At 37.8% G+C, this 20,839-nt stretch overlaps 1 protein-coding gene across 2 annotated transcripts in view; it reads right to left on the bottom strand.

Moving 5' to 3' along the window:
* Nucleotides 1-20,587, bottom strand: part of LOC725329 (UPF0489 protein C5orf22 homolog) — a 788,097-nt gene extending 767,510 nt beyond the window's left edge. The window contains exons 1-3 of one of the 2 annotated variants that reach the window (XM_006565453.3): nt 20,286-20,587; nt 19,920-20,065; nt 19,180-19,329 (exon numbers count right to left, since the gene is read on the bottom strand). In XM_006565453.3, the coding sequence (XP_006565516.2) occupies nt 19,180-19,329; nt 19,920-20,065; nt 20,286-20,348 (359 nt within the window). In that variant the 5' untranslated portion in view covers nt 20,349-20,587. The remainder of the gene's footprint in view (nt 1-19,179; nt 19,330-19,919; nt 20,066-20,285) is intronic. The other variant, XM_001121189.5, reaches the window with a different exon arrangement.
* Between the last annotated feature and the right edge of the window lie 252 nt (nt 20,588-20,839).

The following is a 20,839-nucleotide window of genomic DNA, read 5'->3' as shown; positions in this document are numbered from 1 at the left end:
GGCGCAGAAGCCGCGGCGCGAAACGAGGGCCAACTTAATAAATTATGCATCGCTCGCCCTTCTGACATTAAGCCGGCTTCGGGCATTGTCTTCGACGGCCATTAGAAGCGCGCACTTACAACCATTGTCGGGCCGCGAGCATAACCTTTGTCTCCGATAATAAATGGCCGTCTCGTGCTGGGAACTGGTACCGGAGTCAGCCACGGAGGTATCCATCGTTCCAACGAACGAGGAGAAAGAGAGAGAAAGAGAGAGAGATAAAAAGGGGGGAGAGGCGGGAATCCGTTTGTGATTTTGAATAATGTAGATCGTGAAAATCCGTGTTTAACACATTCGCGCGACCGGCAAATGAACACGTTCACCTGAACGTGTTTCCCTCCGTCCCCCCCTCTGACTAAATCACGAAACCCCTCGCGGGTGTTCAAAGATCCGATTTTTCCATGATCGTTCAATTACTCGAGCGTTTACGCGAGATTTCGAGTTTTAACTTCTTGTAAGAGCATCCAAATTTGAGGTTATATTCGGAACATCTTCCTTCCAATAATGATTTAAAAGTAGTTATTTTATTATTATACATTATTTATTATTTATTTTATTATTATTTTAAATTAGTAAAATCAATATTTGATTTTATATTTAAAGCACTATATATACATTTCTCAGGATCGAATCGAAAAGTGATATTATCAAAAACGAATTACAGATATTTTCGGATGGATGGAAGGATGGATGGATGGAAAACGTGGCGATGAAATGACGTGTGACGTCTTTATACGCGGGAAATAGCTCCTCCTCCTCCTCTCTCTCTTTCTCTCTCTCTTTCTCTCCCTCGCCCGTGGTCAATGGACGGAGGAGAACGAAGGAGGAAAAATTTTTTTTATCGTTATCCGCACGATTTGTAGATGATCGTAAACCGTATATATCCTTCCTATTTTTGCGGGTTGTTGCAGGGATTGTGAAAGGGACGTACGAGCGGCAACGAGCCAGCAACCTTAGGCGGCAACGAGTCCCAGGAACGAGTTTGCATTTGTTTTACAAATGGACCCGAGCACAAGGCGAGGGCAAGACGCGCGGCAATAAATGCCAACGTGATTTTATGGCACGATCAAATGATTTTTCGTTGCCGCGTACGACACCATGGAACAATGAGCTTGCGTTTTGCCTCGCCGTTCGGAAAACAACGACGAGCGCATCGCCTGCCGCCTCTTACCGCATCGCCGATTCCTCTTTGACAGCTCGCTCGTTTTTTCGGGGGAGGGAAAAAAGAAAGAAAAAAAAAAGAAGACGACAAGTGCGGATATCGATGATCTACTTTCTTCTCTGTTTCCATTCGATGATAAAGGATAAAAGTATCCTTTTTAGTTTATATTTGTGTATTATAGAATATTTCTACGGATTATAAATATTTGTTTCAATTAATTAAGATAAAAATATTTTACTTTATACGTATTCATATTATGAAATATATACTTTATGAAACTTTTAGGGATACAAAATAAAAGTATAAATAGAGAAAGAATGAAAGATTCGATAAATTGATTTTATTGAACGTCTGTAGATCCAGATTTTATTTTTTAATTAGGGGGGTTAAACTATGAATGATAAAGAAGGGATCAAGAATCGATAACTTTGAAGAAAAAATTATTATATTACGCTCAAAAGGCAGTTGACAAAACTTGGATCGTTCGTTAACGATCTCTCGAAGACGATCGCCAATGCTATCCACGACCCGTTTTATCCCAATATCTCGATCGATAACAATCACGACAACCGTTATTCACGCTCAAATTCGAACGCCGATCATTTATCATCCAATTGTGTCTAATTAACGTCGTCACATTTCTGTCTTTAAAAAGAATTACTAAATTTTTATCCATCTTTCCAGATTTAACTTTCCTCTATTTATACATCGAATTTTCACACCCTCATCTTCTATTCACGAATAAAATCTTCAACGAACGTCAAAATGTTTCCTTCCAAGGATTATTCGAATTATTTGAGCAAGAAAAAAAAAAGAGAGAAAAAGGGACAAAGAAAGGCCCCTTTTCCTTTTTTCTCCAACACGAAGCGAAATAATAGGATATAATATAAATTGGTATTCGTTCGCGGTGTTGGGAACAAAAGGTGTGATGAAAAAAATATCATAACGACGATCGGTTCTTCTTCTTTTTCGCGTCTCGAGACCGATAGTTGCCACCTGTCGGTGGTTCTCGCCGTTCTGTCCGAGCCACCGAGGACAGGCAGAAAACATTGCGATAAAAGCGCCGCGCCAAATACGGGCGAGCCGTCCGGGGACATAAAGCTTGTTTTGAGGAATCATTAGAGGTGAAATAAAATGCGGCACGGTTCCCCGTGCGCAACCGTGTCCGGTTCGAACACGTATATAGCCTTATAGCATCGGTACCTTCCACGGCTGTCGAGGGACAAACGTGTCCCTTGTCGGCGCGGACATGACGTAAATACGACATCCGCCCCGAACCGACTTTACAATTTCATCCGAATTTTCATTCCCCAATTTTCTTTTCTCTTTTTCCAAACGAAGATTACTCGTTTTCACGAAATTTATTAATGAGAATATTGATGAAAATTTACAATCGTATCAACAATTTTTCTAAATTCTCGTAGAAGGAGGAAAAATCACCGTCGGTTCTATCCATTACACTGAATAATATAAAATATAAAATCGAATGAAAGTGGAAAGATCCGATTATATAAGCAACACACGAGGCGACACCGCGCGTCAATTAAACGTGATTTTTCGTAATTAATTGGGTGGAATGGGTCGCGTGCTCGATAGGAAGGCGATAAATACCGGATGTCCCTTAAATGGGGGGGTTCGGATTCGTGAACCGATTCGGGGAGATTTCCGAATCCGGCCGATGGCTCGTTTGTATAATCGAGGCGGCGGCGATTCCGCGGGAACGGAAAAACCTCGAGTTGCCGCGGAGGAGCCGCGGGAAAGGCTAATGTGACGGATGAAGAAAACGAGACGAACTCGTTCGCGATCGAATATGGTTTGACAGCGTGCGGCGGGGAAAAACGGCGAGGGCAGGTTCCCTTCGACGTTGAAAAAGTCGATGAGCGGTCAAAGGAGCAACGGCGTGTACGTTTTTTGTTGGCGGGATGCGACAGATGGCAAAGTTTTTTTCTTGTCGCTCCGCCGTTTAATGCGACGCCGACTCTTTGCCCCTTTAACGGAAGTTTCGAATAAAGATTGAGTCGCCTCTAATTTTCATCCGAGGGACACACCGAACTAATGACAACGGCTTACGTTAGATATAAAAGAAACCCAGGCATGTTATTTGAAAAAGGAGGATTTTTACAGGCGGAAATCTGTATCTTACTTTTCTTCCATGTTTTCTTCTTTGTTTCGTGAATAATTATCGTAGACAGATATCGACGAGTTTACCATTTAATGAATTGTAACCTCGTTTCGGATATTTCATTTCAATTTTGAACTTTTGAATTGTTACAAAACGAGGAGGATATACATTCCTTCCGTTTGCTCGGAAAATTTGCACGTATTACAAATATACCGTTTGCGCGAGTAATTATCGGGAGGAAGAGAAGAATAGCAAACGATGGAACAGGGATGATTGAAATAGAAGAAGAGGAGGATGACCGATCACTTTTTCGCCCAACGGAGAGTTTACGAGGTTAATCGAATACCCGTGTCGCGGATGGTTTAGCACCCACTCGTTAACCACCGCGGCACCGTTTACTTTCTCAAGTAACGTTCCTGTTTTTTTCAAACAACCCGGCTACCGGGGACAAGGAATGGTTGGCCGCGATGAACAACTCGTTCCCAAGGATCAAACGTTGATTCACGAGATAAGACGGATTGTTTGCCCAAGCCCCTCCCCCCCCCTCCCCTTCCTCGAGCCCATCTTCGGTATACATTCGCCCACGCGTTCGCCTGGATAGAAGAAGATTTTTTTCCCCCCTTCCCCGTTGCTGCGCGCGCAGCAACTCGTCGAGGAAGGAAGGAATAATAAGCCGCGTGGCCTCCATCCGTGCAACCGGATGTGTTCGAGCTTGGCTGGATGATCGTGCGTAGTTGGCCAACATGGAAAGACGAATGTTCCCCCCGTCGAGGCTTTGTGCAACGCTAGATAGATTAAATATTGCTCCGCGAGGAGTATCTATCTCATCGCGGATGTTTGGCTTACTCGAATCCAATTCCATCCAACTTTAACAATGTTACTCGTTGAAACAATTTCGATAAACCTTGTATTAATCTATCTTTAATTTCGTTGGATAAACGTTAATTCTTCTAAAAATTCGATAAATTATTCGAAACTGTCCAAAAAGACTGGATGGAGCGACAATTATTCTCTTTTGAGTCATCTTCTTTGATCGGGAGAAGCTCGTAAAGGGGATCGATTCAATGAAACGGAAGATAGAGGTTAATTGCCAGCACTTGTCGATTAACACCGCGCGTTAAATCCATGAAAATAGAAACGCAAAGTGGCCGATACTCTACCGTGGGAGAGAGGGATTCAATCAGTGGTGAGATAAATACATCTAAGCCGTGGCTACATCGGCCACGGAAGGTTGAATGGATCCGGAAGATCCATTTGGACGATAATTAACAAGGAGAGTACAGAGGAGGTCTAAGCGCGAGCTAATTAATACTAAATTGGAGAGCTCGAGCCAATTGATCCCACCGATGGATCTATCGAGAAAAGGTTCCAACTCTATTAAATAAGCCGGTAATTAATCGTTAATTACGATAATGGTATCGAGGATACCACAGGTCGAGATAGGTCGGACAAAGATCCTTCTTCTTCTATTCCTCTGAATCGTGATTCAGAATTAAAATTCTAAAACTTTTAATTGATTTAACATGTGCTCATAATTATATGGACACTTCACCAGAGTCAAGTGATCAATCTTTGAATTGTAACTTTGTCAGAAAAATGATAAACTATGGAGGACTCATGTCTCTAAATTATACTCCTTTGAAAATCATTTTACGTTAATTAGTGATCGAAAAGATGGAAGATTCTCTTCTCCATGAGGATTTAAAAAATCCAATCCAAATAAAAATGAATTTGAAAAATTTCTTCTTCTTTATAAAGAAGAAGAAGAACTTCTTCTTATGAAGAGTATGAAATAAATGGATTAATCTTTAAAATAATCCTACTTCAAATATTGATAACGATTCCAATTTTTTTTATAAAATAATCATTATTTCCATAATAAATAAATTAGAAACATATTATAATTTAAACAAGGACAATTCTAAACGATGAGAGTTGGATAATGATTCTTTTCGATTCGAGATTGAGATATAACATTTTTATTTTCAACGCAGATATATAAAGTATCTAAATTTAATCCTTTAATACTTTCTACCCCGCGGCGAGAAGCATTGAAAAGATTTATCTCAAAGAAGAGATCTATGAAGTTATCGAAAAAGAATTACCTATTCAAGAAGAGAAATCTTCCATCGAGTAGGAAAGTTGTATTTCATTAAGTCTCGAAGAATTCATCTTTTAAATTATCTCGATACAATCTAGATACCTCACTCGTTTAATAAAGTTTCCCAAGTTTTAAATCATGCAATCAGGATTACGTAAACAAAATGCAAAAATCATCTGACACCTTCTCACCTCGAATTTTTTCTATAAAACGATCATTCAATTACATTTGCGCGGATTTATAATACTTTACACCCCTCCCTCCGTGATAAGACAAGAAGTCCAATAATAATAAATCGAGCCTTCTTGCGTCCTAACCTAAAAGGGGAGGAACGAGGAAGAGGGGAAACTCTATCGAAAAGAAGTTTTCTCGCCGCCTAGACTCCGTCCATTAGTACATTTACCACGGGTGGATACGTATTTGGCGTCGAAAGCGGCCGGTTAAAAAAGAGTGGCGAAGAAAAAGAGATGAAATCTGGAACAATGAGCAATTTTCTCTTCTTGTAAGCTGGCAACCGACTCCAAATAAGTTCTTACGCCGAAGGCCTCGTGCAGGCGGGCTCGTCAGCATTTACGAGCGAGAGGTCTCGGGGTTGTTCAATGAAAACTTAGGTGTACCGGGGCAATAAATCCCTGCCCGGTGCGTAAGTAAGACAAACGCATAATAAACAACGGAGTGGACGGCGATCGCGCCGGCGTATAGCTTTAAACCGGTGACCAGCTTCCAAGTGAAAACTCGGATCGATGCGCCGGCAATAATTCAGAGGAGCAACCTTTCTCGCTCGGAGAGGAGAAGTGTGGGATGGGGGAAATGCCGTTTCTAGAAAAACGAGATATGAGTCTCTTATTGGGGAAATTATCGGCGCCCAAATTTGCGAACGATTTGAAAATTGAACAAAAATTATCAAGTGTGTATATTTAAATGGCTCGAATAGGGTGTTTCTGTTTGGAATGGAGTAGAGATATTCTATTCAGTGTGAATGAACGTAATATTTTCTCGGTTAATCGATAATTTTAATCTCTTGGATTAAAAATAAAAATTGAAAGTTTTAAGGAAGAAGTAATAAAATAAACAAGCAATTTTCGATGCTGCACGGATTTAAGACTCGAAGTAATCGATGCATAGGATTTTTCCATTATTTGAGAAGCGATAAAAATGATATTTATATAGTAAATAAATTGTGAGTAGTGAGCATCATATAAAAGTCATTATTGATTGATAACTCGTTATTATCAATTTGTCTATTCAAGGTTATGCGCGATAAAACGAATATTAAAATGCCGCTATAAATATTTACACGTTGAATATTGCAAATATATTTCCTTTTATTATATAGTTTTAATTTTATAAAATCTTTTTAATAGTTAAAAATGTTATGCTTAATTTATTCGATACATCTTTAGTATTTTCGACTAAATTAGATTGTTGAAAATTTCAGGAATGTTACGTTTCTTTTTAAAGTATAGATATCCATCTACATTCTCGTTGCTCGTATTATTGAACATAAGGTGCAGTTAAAAAGAGACAAATGCTTTCCATCGGTGTAGTACAAATGTGCGTCCACACTGATCCCGGATGGTTGGCAATGCAACAATTACGACACGTTGAAAGTAGATTTCTAATAATACCGGTTGATGAACAGCATTTAAATTTAGACTTTATAGACTTTACCCTCGTACAATGTATCCTCGTAGACAAACAGATTTACGCGCATACTTCATAATTAATTAATACTTCAGAATTTATTGCGCACTTAACAAGAAACATGCGTTAGAAGGATCCAAATTCGAATAAATCTTCTCGGTGAAAGATTAAAGAAAATGCCAAAAGGTTAACTTTGTGATTTTAACTTTTTGTGAAAAGTTAATTCCAAAAGAATCGAAACTTTCGTAATTTCTGTGAAATTAATTATCTCCAATCTTAAAATTAATACTTCGAAATTAATCTATCTAATCGTCATGCATAAATAAATAAATTTTTTTTCATATTCTATATTTTTCTTTTCATATTAATCTTGTTCGCGTGATGATTAAACAAAGAATTGTTATATTGAATAAATATAAATAAAAAGATATTTTGCAAAAAATAAACATTATCTTGCTCACATACTTGCATCACTTAGTATCTATTTTAAATTTGATATATTCCCTACAATTCAATTCTGGAATATTATATATTCGACCGCTTAATTTTAACTCCGTTAAAATACACCGCAGACTAATGGATGTATGATATAGACGAATGGGAGGAAATTAGTATTTCTAAAATTATCAGAAAATCATGGTTGGACAATTAAGAAACTAGACGGCGTATGAACCAAAAGGATTTCACCCTTTTCGATAAATCAAACGATCGTCTCATCAGCGACAGGACGTAGAAACCGAGCCAACCACAAAAATATAAATCTTCTCGCATCCCCGTAATGGCGTTTATCTCTCACCACGTTTAATTTCGCGCCCTGTCATCCCGCTAATGGATTCGCTCCAAATTTCCGCGAAGATTTCACGCGGAATCGCGTCGAAATGCATCGATGAGAAGAGAGAGAGAGAGAGAGAGAGAGAGAAAAGATAAATCACTTATGGCGAAAATCTCTGTAAATCTCTTGTGTATCTCGCCGCTCGTAACTGTCGCGGAAAATCACGCTCTAAAATATAGCCAGATCGTGTTATGGACCGTCAAAAAATAATCCGGCGATTCATCGTTCGAAATTTCCACGAAGAATTTTGTTTTCCTTCCTAGCTCCATAAAATGTTAATATATTCGTGGAACAATTTGAGCAAATCGATTCTGGGAGGCTGAACGAAGAACGGAAATATATGAAATTGTGATTTATTCGTATCTAAATAATCGATTGAAATCTATCATTTTAAACGCCAATTTTTCTCTCCAGAAATCAAATCAAATCAAAAAATTGCCACTCTTCCCTTTCCTCTTCATGCATCTCATTCTCATTGTTTCCTTTCGCGTTGCAACATTTTCTCCTCATTTCACGTGCGCTCAAAAGGCAGAGAAAAATTCGAGATTTACTACCACGTGGCCTAATACCACTCGCAACCAAGTGGACGATCGTACATCCTGGCAAAGCATGCCACAATTTATCGCGGAGTCGGGCTAGTGCGTGCCTACTACCACTACTACGAGCACAGTCGAGTGCGTGCCAAATCCAAACATTCACGATCTGATGAGTTACGACATCTTTTCCCTATCGACGATAACTTCTATGGAAAACGTTGACGGATTCCGCTCCTTCGAATCAAGGGAATAAGAGATATAAGAGATATTAATATTAATGACGAAAATATGAGATAATTTTTCGTTTCCAAACAAAATTTCATCCAAATCATCTTGTACGAAATTTGCAATACAAATGTCATTCAATTAGATTTATACGAATATAGAAACATTGCAAGTGATGCATTGTTCATATATTCAAACCAAGTATTTTTATCATGAAATAGTCTAAGAACGTTTTTAAAAAAATTACACGAAATATAAATTCAATTTCTATCTTGGAAAGAAAATCTTAGAATAAAGTATCTTGAATCTTGAATCGATGATGCTACTTCGAGCAGAAACCATCGCGTTGCACGAATTCACTTGCAACATTGCGCAACGTTGTAACGTAAAACGTTAACAAATAGAACGTACAAGGAGAAGGAAGCGATATCATCGGGAACGACGAACCCGATATATCCATATGTCGGCGTGCTTATCACAAAGTAAGCGACGTCAACTCCCCTCTCTCTCTCTCTCCCCCTTACAAACGACTCGTTTCGATCTACAGAAGCCGTCCTCCGAAAAAAAAAAAAAAAAGAAGAAGGGAAGAAGGCGAAACGGAACGCGATGATGATACGCGCGAGGCGGGAATAATTCGAGGCGACACGCTTAAGGAAATTGTCCTGGACGTTCGTGATCACGGGCCGAGTTAAGACGAGAGAAACGCGATACTGTACGGGGGAAATTTATGAATTTACAATTTCTCGACCGGTATCTTTCTTCCTGCGATCCGATCGGGGAGAGGAGAGAAAAAAAAAATAATAAATAAAAAAAGGAATGGAAGGGGCGAGAAAGCGACCTGCCCGATCTTTATCCTCCCCCTTTATCCCCGTGATCGTCGTCGTCGACGTGGTGCGTAAGTGTCCCACCTTGACGGACGTCTGAATGTGCATGCGCGCAGCTGCATCTCACGCGAGACACCCACCGGCAATTATGCGCACGGTGAAACCGCGGCGACGAGGGTGAAAAAGAAATCGCGAAAGCTATAGTAGTGGAGGAGGGGGAGAGCGCGGCCAGAAGGCCGCGTATATACGTGGAAAAGACCACGACGACTATTTGTCAACGACTGAGAGACGGCAGCGGATCTTGGACTCTCTCTCTCTCTCTCGTCTCTCTATCTCTTTTCGAAGCGGAGAAAAAGCGGTGGAAAGGAGAGATAGGAGGACGCTCCTCGGCGAGAGAGAACGGGGCATGTTCTTCTCGGCGTGGATCGCGGGTACAAATCGTCGCGGTAAGATCAAAAACCCAAGCGTACGTTCGCTTTCAGTGGCGTGCCGACTAGCGGCCGGCCGGATAATCCGTCACCGTATAATTTCGTCACCTCACTTTTACCCTCTCTGGAAAACAATCCCCCGCGTGTGAATAGAAAAATTTATATATATCGTCGTATTCGTTCGCGTCTTATCGATCATTCTTGTTTTTCCTGTTTGATCGACAGATGATAATAACAAAGGTTCTACGTTATAAATCCGATTCCGCTTAGACAAGCACGTAATAAGTGCGATTTAAGAATAAAGAAAGCTCGAGGTGGTATAAGTCGCGTGGAAAATTCGAATATGAACAGCTGGGTTTATATAGATTTACGATGAACCGAAAGGAAACGACATTGCGCAACACGCGGTATGCAGCATTCCAGTTACAACAAGCTGTTGCCGCTCGACACCGAGTTTTATTACGCATCTGGTTGATGAAATAATAGAGAGAGAGAGAGAGAGAAAGAGGGTCTAATACTTGCGTCCGGTATTTAAATATGGATACCGATCGTGACCATTGGTAACCGCGTGAGCGTGAACGAGAACCGACGTCGATACGCGATTTGCTCCGCGTTCGAAGAGAGAAAAAAAACATAAGAAGAAAAAAATACGCGGGGTTGCCCAGCCCCTCTTTCGAACCTCTTTTGCGCGCAGCCGCAATTCGAATACCACGCATTCCTCTCTCTCCTTTCCGAATATTCTCTCTCCCCCTTCTCCGTGTCGCTCCAGTGGGGGGGAAAAAGTAATTTTTCCAGAGGGCAGCTCTAAAATAACCGTTCCCTCGTACGAGGTTGACGAGGTGGTATCAGCCTTGCAAGGCTGCTCCTGACAAGGCGACCTCGCTCGCAGTCAAGATAGTAAAACTCGCTGTAACTCGTGACATATTCTCGGCCGTTCGTGCATTGAACGAGCGTTGGCCAGAGCCAGAGTGGGAGGGAGGGAGGGAGGGAGGGATATTTTGCTCTCATTTTTAATCGGGGCCGAGTATATGGAATATCGGGGGCCGGCAGGCATTGCAGGCCTCGATCATTCAGAGATTCGAAACACGCGGCAAGCTCGAACGAATATACATGAATATACCTGTCTCTTTCTCTCTCTGTCTCTATGATTTCGATCTGCTATAATACCAGAGCCGGGTTCTATTGACAGTAAACGCGGTAGAAAAATGAAAGAGTTCATTCAGCTGTCCTCATATTTCAATTGCGTGTAGCTCGGCTTTTCAATGAGCCCTGCTCGATACGGATAATCGAGAGAGAGCGCGTATATTGATAAACGATGGAATTTCGTTCTTTTATATCTCGTCGATTTTTCGATGGAAATAAAAGAAAAAAATGAGAAATTAAATGGGGGAACGACGCCTTAAAAATATTATTTGCGAGGAAGGGAACTCGGTTGGAACGAGCGCGTTTCTCGAATTTGTTTCCGCCGCGGAAATATAATGGAATTAATAACAACGATGGCAGACTTATGAATTTCACGAGTTTCACGCGTTAAGATTGCGAGATCAAATAATAAAAGATCATCTCTCTCTCTCTATTATCACTTTTCTTTTTCTTTTCAACCTCAATAAATACGTTAAATACGAAAAATTGCGCAACTCTATAACGTAACGCGTTGCACCAGTGTATTTTTCACCGCAATTATACACCCTTTCCTTTTGTAGTTACAGTTACAACAGCTGCTTATACGTTTCCTTCTTTCTTTTTTTCATGAGTATAAAGTATCCAGAGCTTACCCAAGATATCATTCACACCGTGAACACGACTTAATTCTGGCCAGGTACGGTTCAAGATTCAAGGGACAGATGTACCCGTCCGACACGATCGCAATTTCCATCATCATCCCCATCTTCTTCATCATCATCATCATCGTAATCATCATCATCATCATCATCCAGATCAGACCTCCCGGCAATCCGCGTATCTCTGTTCAAGAATCTACGAAACGAGTCATGCGAACGTATGCAATACCAGGAATCGAATGTAATTGGGGGAGGCCTGGTCGCGCAATGCTCATGGCAACGAGGACGTTATGCATTATTGTCCGCATTAAACGTATCCGTAATTTCTCGGAATTACATTTACCAAAATTATATCGCGTACGCAATCTTATTTACAACGGGCATCTGCTCCGAGAGAACTCGAAGAAATCGAGGCTTCTTCCTTTTCTCCTTCAACCATCAATATTAATTACGCATAGTTATTTGTTCCACTTTTGGAACGCGGACGTAAAAAACTTCCTGTTTTCAATTTTCAATACACGTACGAAACCCCTTGCGGCACGTTTCCTACTTATCGTATTCCTTGTGTAGATATGAAAATTTGTATTTTTACATATTGGAATATTATTAAGCTTATTCGTATATATTAAAATTTCATAAAAGATATTAAGAAAATATTTGTAAAAATCATATAAATTAATAAAATTAAGCTATCTATAAAATTTACATTGATTACATGAAAATAAATAATTGATATATGAAATATATAAATTAAAATATATAAATTGATTATATGAAAATAAATAAGCTTCTTGAAAATTTTTATGGGCCAATCTAAAACTTTCAATCCAATTTTGATCTATTTTCTTATCCATTTATTATTATACCGAGCTGTGAAAAAAGAAAATAAATAAACCTAGGATATTTTAATATTCGTGGCAAAACAGGGACGAATAATTAATCCCGATACAACTCCGTTCGAGGCGGGCTCGATTGTTCGCCGTAACGAGGAAAAGTTGCATAACCCCATCGAAACTATATAGTCAATAACATAGGCACTCCCCCATTATGAAATTCCAGCTTAATAGGCTTCCGGCTAAGCGTGCGTGCCCGATCGGACCCAGCGGCCTAAATTCCATCCGATCCTGCTCCAATTATCATTCGAGTTATCCGCGAGCGTTTCTTTTTTTCCTTTCTTTCTCTCTTTCCTTTTTTTTTTCTCCTCTCTTTTTCCTCTCTCCCCCACCGCTCGGCTTTTTCAACCGCGATCTCGCAACGACGAGGCAGGGAGAGACTAAATTCCGAAGGGAACCGGACGAAGAACCGATCTCTCGGCCAGAAAACCTTTACCATTCCGGACGAGGCTGCACCACGATAGACATCGCAACGCTCGATTCATTCGTATGCGCCTCGTAAAATCAATTACAAACGCTTAAACGTGTCGACTCCCGATGAGGATTCGACGCATTCGATGGGACTTGAAACGACCTCGGATGGGATCGAATCGATTTATTCGCCCGATGAGAAAAAGAAACTCGGACTCGCTTCGAAGCTTTAAATATCTCTTGGGGAGATGATGGAAAAGAGAAAATGATTTGTAACTTGAGATCTCGTAATTTTTATAAGAAAAATTATCGATAAGAGACATCGAACGTTTTTAATTTGATCAATTAGTGGAAAGGAGGAGAGAAGAAAGGGAGAGGAAAATCGATAGAAAGATCGAATCGTGGGGAGAGCGATTGGCCCCACGTTGGTGGCGGCCTCTTTTGTTCTTTTCACCAAGAACCGGCGATACGTGTAGAGCAACCTGACGACGGCATCGTGATATGCCAACTGGCGCCCACGCTCCTGCGACTTGAGACGTGTGCTACCTTCCCTGGCCATGACCTGCCATCACCTCGAGCACACTCTTTAAAACCAACACCCTTTTCGTAGCTTAACGGTGATTATACAGGTTCCTGGTGCACCTGAGGTGTTACTATTGCCCCCAAGACATATCTTGCGTTTCTTTCGAATATATATATATATATGCACGTACGTTTTCATTCAACTGGATTAATTATGATGGATCGTCCGTAAGGCGAGATCGGATCGCTATAACCGCTACGAGAGATGATTGGATCTCTTGGAGCTGGATAGGATATAACGATCGTCCACTGATTGAATTCATCCTATCCGTAAACGAGCGATAATTTTCTCTAAACTCGATGACGTGCAGCAACGCGTTATACGGAAGATACATTATGGATGAACAGGATCCCTAATGACGATAAGATTAATAGGTTCGAAATGGAAAGAGAAAATTGATACGGAGTTTATTTTTAGATACCGAGGTAACCGTACGTTTCGAAGAGGAAAAATTCAAGAGTTTAGAAATAGAAATATTTGTTATTGCGAGAAATAATAAAAATGAGAGTTTAAGGATCAATTATTTACTTTTTGTAAAGTGTATTATATTATCTTTACGAATAATTATTACTTTAACACGTATCTTCTATTTAAAAAAAATTCCAATTATTGCGAAATCTTTTGACCATCCAACGAATTTTCTTAACCAAAAGCGCAAATAGAAAGAAGAAACAATGATCGGTTTCGCAGTAGTAAATAAGGAAAGACTAGTGTCGATGTCTGACGATTGCATTCACGATCCACTGCGAATTTCTCCCACCTTATGCGCAAGCCTTATGTCATGTCCTCCTACTCTGTCGGCGGCAATTGAGCCACCTCTTCCTCCGAGGAAAGTGTACCATCGTCGGCCATTGGATGGCATGGAAATCAAGGCTACCAATTGGACGATACCCCAGGTCTCTCTAACGTCTTTCACCTAGGAATCTCACAGAACGAATTCACGGCGCGGCACACGCGATGCACGTGCAGATGCAACCTGATGCAGTCACGATGCGTTATCGATTCGAATCTGCGACGTCACGCCTTCAAGTTGCACGAAGCGTTTATGTTAATTGCACGCGACCTTCGCTCGGGCACCGATAGCTTTCTTCGTTTCGCTTGTAAGAAAAAATGCGTTTGACATTCGCTTTCGCAACGGATCACGGATGGGAAAAGTTGATAAGATCGCGTACAAAGGAGGGGATCGAAAGGGATTTCAATTAGCGGCTGCGATTATTGTTGTTTAAAATGGTGAAACGTGACACTAATATAATTTCATTTCTCTTTTTTTTCCTTTCCAGATCGATGGACAAAATAAATTAACTCGTCCCTTCTAAGCTCCTTCGAAACTTATATTTAACAGAGACCAATGTATTTTCTATTTTATTCGAGTGTGAAGTTTAAAAATTAACAAAAATTAGTAGAAGTTTAATACGAAAAGAGTATCGTAAAAATACACAAATGCGCGATGAATAATAATTTAAGAAACGAAGAAATAAAAATTCCAATCTATCTCTATGGACAATTTTAATCAACGCCCCTAATTTCACGCGTGAATTTCGAACATTTCCGCAAACAACAACAGGAGGACAAACAATAAAAGAGCGGGTATTCAAAAGAACGTAAAGGACAATTTGTCCTCCCCTGAACTTTTCCCCGATGCGGGGATAAACGTTCCTGAGAAGGGAGGAAAAAAAAAAGCAGGAAATATAAGCCACGCTTGCATTACCGGGAACAAGTTATGCGATTAAGACACCGGGTGAAAATCTCGACGTGCTTCTACCATATACCGGTATTCAAAGAACCGGGACGCTAAGTCGAGTCTCTCGAAGGTATTCACTCCTATGTATAGCCCTATATGTATGGGGGACTACGCGCTGCAACGATCGCGTATTCCGTGACATCGAAGCAGTTTTTCTAGAAATTCGTGGAATGCTCGAGATCTCCGAACCGAGACCCGGAGAGGTCCTAATTACGTAAGTAAGAGAATCACATTCCTCGGAGTCTGAGACGTATCGTTATCGTTCGTTAAGATAGCTAACAATTCTCTCCTCTCTCTCTAATGGTTAAATAGTTTGTTAGCGAGGGAAAAAATCTCAAAAAAAATACGTTTCTTTCTTTAACGTTGCTCTGTCAAAATCGCGTAATTTGTCGACTGGGGGGCGTTGAACGCATCTCGGCGAACAAGAGGAGAACACTCGAATGAATACGATTCGGAAGTACGATTCTGAAGTTATAAAGTAGCCTAGGTCACGTTGCGAGTGGCGGATGATAGTTTGTTTAGGTTAGATTCTTAGATCTTTCTCGCATAAGTAGGTGATTCGGATTCCTCCGCGTGCGTAGAAGGACCACGAAACGGTGAAATACGGAACACGGGCGATGCGAGGGGAGGGGCGTGCAAAGAAACCGAGTTTACGAGATGATTGTCCTAGGGGCCCTATTCATTCGACACGGAATCTCCAAGCGGATCTCTATTGTAGATTATTGCGCCATTGTCCATTGTCGCGGCCTCCCCACGATCACGAGCTTCTTGAGCTCTTTTCTTGACGACAAAGAGAGAAAAAGAAGAAGAAGAAGAGAGAAAAAAGAGAGTCAACGAGGAATCAAGGAGAAGAGGAAAGGAAAACTCGTGGAGAAGGAACGAATTTTTTCCACCGACGTGAAAGAATTAAATGTAATTTAATTGTTATGGATTATCGTTTCGCTCGAATCGAATATTTTTTGTTACACATTTGTTTTATTCGCAACAATGCGCGAGAATTGCGTAACCATTCGATGAAATAAATAGCTGGACCAAACGCGAAAGGAAGCATTTACCTAGAAATCTCAAATTCATTAAATTGTAAATTCCAGTAATTCCGGTAATTAGTCAGGCGCAAAAAATATTTGATTCCAAATCCGAGCTCGAGCCGTTTTCATCGGAATTCGTTTAAAAAAAACTGTGAAAGGGGAAATGATACCGTGAACGTGATTCCTTTCTGAAGATTAAAAAAAAACAAATTTTTCGTTCAACCGCGGCAAAGGAAAATCGTCGTCGCATAAGTTAATCGTGTTAATTCAATACAAAATATACTAAAAAGCACTGGAGGAGCTAGGACGAGTACGAGTGGATCAACGATGCAAATCGATCGAGCCGATCACTCTCGATCAGCACCTGCGCGTGGGTACACGCGATTACATATGTATAACTTCGACGAAAAGCAATCATTGGCATCGTATTTTAGATTTTATCGAGAGAATATTCTACCCACGATATCCCGATCATACGAAGAGAGGCAATTATTAGTAACTTGAGCAAATTGTTGTCGTAATTCACTTTAATGGCTACACGTATAGTTAATGATCCAAGATGCTATCAGACGCTTTTACGCGTTTAACGTAATCAACGACGAAATTTTTTTTCTTTTTTTTTTAGTTACTTTTATATATGCAAATTTTAATCTATTATTATTATAATAAATTATGTAATCCGAGGAAATAATATAACAACTCTATACGAAATAATTCAAAATTTTTATTTACGAAGAATTATAGATATGACATTAAAAGAATAAAATAAAAAAGAATAACGAAATAATTCCTTCGATAATAAAAATTTAATCAGTTTAATTGTGTATCTGATTCTCTTCTAGACTAAGCCAACAATATTCTAACGAATATTTGAAATTATCGAATTCGTTCGTGAACATCTTTTCCAATCCAGCCAGGATTGCAAAGGATTCCAAACAATCGCGGAAATCGATGTAATCAAAGTATCCATCGGATAAGGAATCAACGAAAGTGCAACGAGGAGGAGGAGAGCGCATGGAGAGGTCTCGACAACGGCATAATTCGCATGCTTCACTCATGGTACACGGACATATATCCACGGTAATTCGAGAAACATAACTCAAGTCCCGGTGGAACGCTACATCACGGCCACCAGTTTCTTGGCAGATATCGCCGCGGTGCACCGTGTCGGCTTCCCTTTGCTACTTTACCTGTCTTTTTCCTTTTATCCCTTCTCACCCGCCTTGTCAACCAACCTTCTACCCCTTCTGCGGTAGATTAACCGACTGTGATGACTTTTCATCGCGAATGTATGTTCCTCTGTATCCGCGTGAATCGATATCCAACGCGTTCCAAAGTAATTTCACCGGAATTGATTCGAAATATCGTACAAAATTCGAATCGTGTATTGCAATATCATGTATTAACAAGTTAATTAGAAATTAAAAGCATTCTTATGAGTATTATTTTAAAATACGATATATGATAGTGTTGGATCTATCATGTTAAAGCATCTTATCTAACCTGGAAAAGATTCATTGAGATGCTTATTTCAAAATAATTTTGAGTCGATTTACTGAATAATATCGTTTAAGTTCTATACTAATCGTACTTTAAACACAATCTCTTCCTCCTAAGTTAATATTCGTAGATGATCAATGATTGAGATTTAAATCAAAATGTATTACGTAGAAGTTTACAGTTGTATTGATTTAGATATATGTATTTCATAATCAAATCTTATGATACTTTACTTTATAATTACCTTCCTGCGAAATGAGGTTATGAAAATAATTCGTTTTTAACTTTTGAATTTTATCATTTTTTTTTAATACCGAAAGATTTAATTTGATACGTGCAATTTTTTATAGTAATATTTCAGTTTAAACACGCAATGTTTATGTAGATATATCAATTAATGAGAATTTATTATTAAAAAAAAAAATACGAGTTATCATGTAAGTGAATATGAACAGCGATGGTAACACTTTGTTACCAAAACTGGTACCATCTGTCGACAATTTTCCGATGCTTGTCTCAATATAGAAAAGAACACATGTAATATTATGCTATTCTAAATATATACGAAATAGCGTGTTCATATATGCTAATCGGTTCACGAACCGACACAATCCTTTGCACGGTTTTGTGAAAAATAAGTGAAGTGAAAAATAATTCTCGATAAAAATGGCGAACGTCTATATTTTATCTGAAATTTAATCTACGCTTAATGAATTAATTTCATGTATTCTATAAGCATATCTCGCGTGATATATTATAATGAAAAAAAAATATCGAACTTGGCACTATGAAAGTATAATTTATGATTCGAATCTATCTTATTTATTTATTATTCTTATTTTATAAAATGAAAATAGATCACGTTAAATTATTTAAAGATTTCGTTTTTTCTTTCTTTTTTTTGTTCATAATTTTTTTTAGAAATTTTTCGCGCTTTTGTTATTTGATCATTTTTAAGAAATTTCCTACAAATTTTTACTTTTAATTCTATACAATTAAGACCTTATGAAAAAACGTTAAGAGTTAATTGTAATTATGATAAAATAATATTTAAAGATATGATTATTGTATAGAACATGATATAATAAAAAAATATATATTATTATGAAACAATCTAGTCATAAAATAAAATTAATAATAAATAATTATAATACACTTATGTGCTTATATGTTTACAACACAATGTAATAATAAATCTAATCACATAAATATAAGTAATAAATAACAATTTTAAGTTTTGATATATTTATAAATATGATTTCATATGATATATTTATAAATATGATTTAACATGCAATGAAAAAAAAAAATAATAGAATCTGAACTTACCTTATTGATCCATTGTCCTTATGTTTGCCGATGAAAAAGGTTGTCACGCCATCAGCTATCTGATTTGCCCACGGTAGTTTGACCCAGATCAAGTGCTTAAAATGACCGGCGTACGCAGCGGGTAATATCCAGTTTTCGATGCTAATTTCACTATTAACAGAGACAATATAATTTAATATTTCAAAAATGATTGAAATTTAAATATAAAAAAATAATTTAAAATGCAAATTAATTTATGAATGATTAGACGAATCTATTTTTTACAAAATAATATTATAACATATAACAAAAAATAATTAAATTAAATTAAAGCATTTTTTTGAAATATAACTAACTTTGAAATATTCTCATCTTCATTACTTACAGATTTTTCTTAATATAGATCTAATATTTTATTTAATTTTTATTTAATATTTTATTTTCTTTATATTTAAACATTATCCTGAAAAATATATTTATTTTTGTATATTAATATATAATTAATATATAATTATAAATAAATAATATTTTAAATGAAAAAAAATACGCAAAAATATGAAATAAAATTATAGAAAATATATAAATAAATTATATATAACAAATAATTTATATTTTTATTTGAACTAATTTCACATTTAATTTAATTTAATTCAATTCGAAATTAATATTTATAAATAATGAATAAAATATATTATTCTTAATAATCTTCTTAATCTTCAATTCAAATAATATAGATTGTAATAATAAGAAATTTTAAATACCTAAATAATTGATTTTTATCCCACACGGTGTTTGCCAACATTGTTTTCGGTATAAGCATATCAGGATGTGAATCTAAATGCACAAATGTATTTCCTTCAAATGGAAGATGTTTCGATCCCAAACATCGATAAATGAACGATAGAACCTAACAAAAACAGCGCACAATTTTATTTAAAAAATCAAATATATTATCATTTGAATTTAACACAATCCGATTCTAATTTTTAACGCTTCTTGATCACGTGATCAATTCGTCATTGGTAGTTGAAGCGCTTGTAGCGCCTCTAGTGTACTAACAAGCAAATTTAGACAGAACAAGTTGCGATGTAAACAAACTAGAAAGACGTTGATCATTTGTTTCTCACCTCATCATGGTCCTCTACTATATGAATCGGGATTCTTTTGAAATATTTCCTAGATAATGACATGTTTCTTTTCGAAAACTAAATATATCCAAAAGATGAATTTAATCTACAAAACACAATTATGATAGATTTAATAATTAATACCATACGACATCCGCGAACGCGATTAAAAGACTCCTTCACGCGAAAGCACGTGGTAACCGACTGAAGTATACTAGGCGGGCTGCTCAAACGATTATTTTGCGAATAAAGGACGGACATAACAAGCGCGTACCCCAAATTCTCACGAGACGAGTTTCGTAAGGTGTTTTTTTCTTTTCGTTCCTCTTAAAGAAACGCCTTAGAAACCTGATCCCTTTAACTCACAATCAGTATATGACACTCGAATAAATAAAATTTTTAAATATTTTTTATGAATTTTAATTAATTTTTATTCAATTGACATATATATTATATTATATTATATTAACATATATATATTATATTAACTTTTTTTTTATATAATTAAAATCAATGATAGATAAATAATTATACTTGATGTTTTTAAAAAAAGT

The sequence above is a fragment of the Apis mellifera genome, linkage group LG7, assembly GCF_003254395.2.
Source record: "Apis mellifera strain DH4 linkage group LG7, Amel_HAv3.1, whole genome shotgun sequence".
Lineage (NCBI taxonomy): Eukaryota > Metazoa > Arthropoda > Insecta > Hymenoptera > Apidae > Apis > Apis mellifera.
The sequence above is the reverse complement of the archived record's forward strand: the minus strand, read 5'-3'. Positions and strand labels throughout refer to the sequence as shown.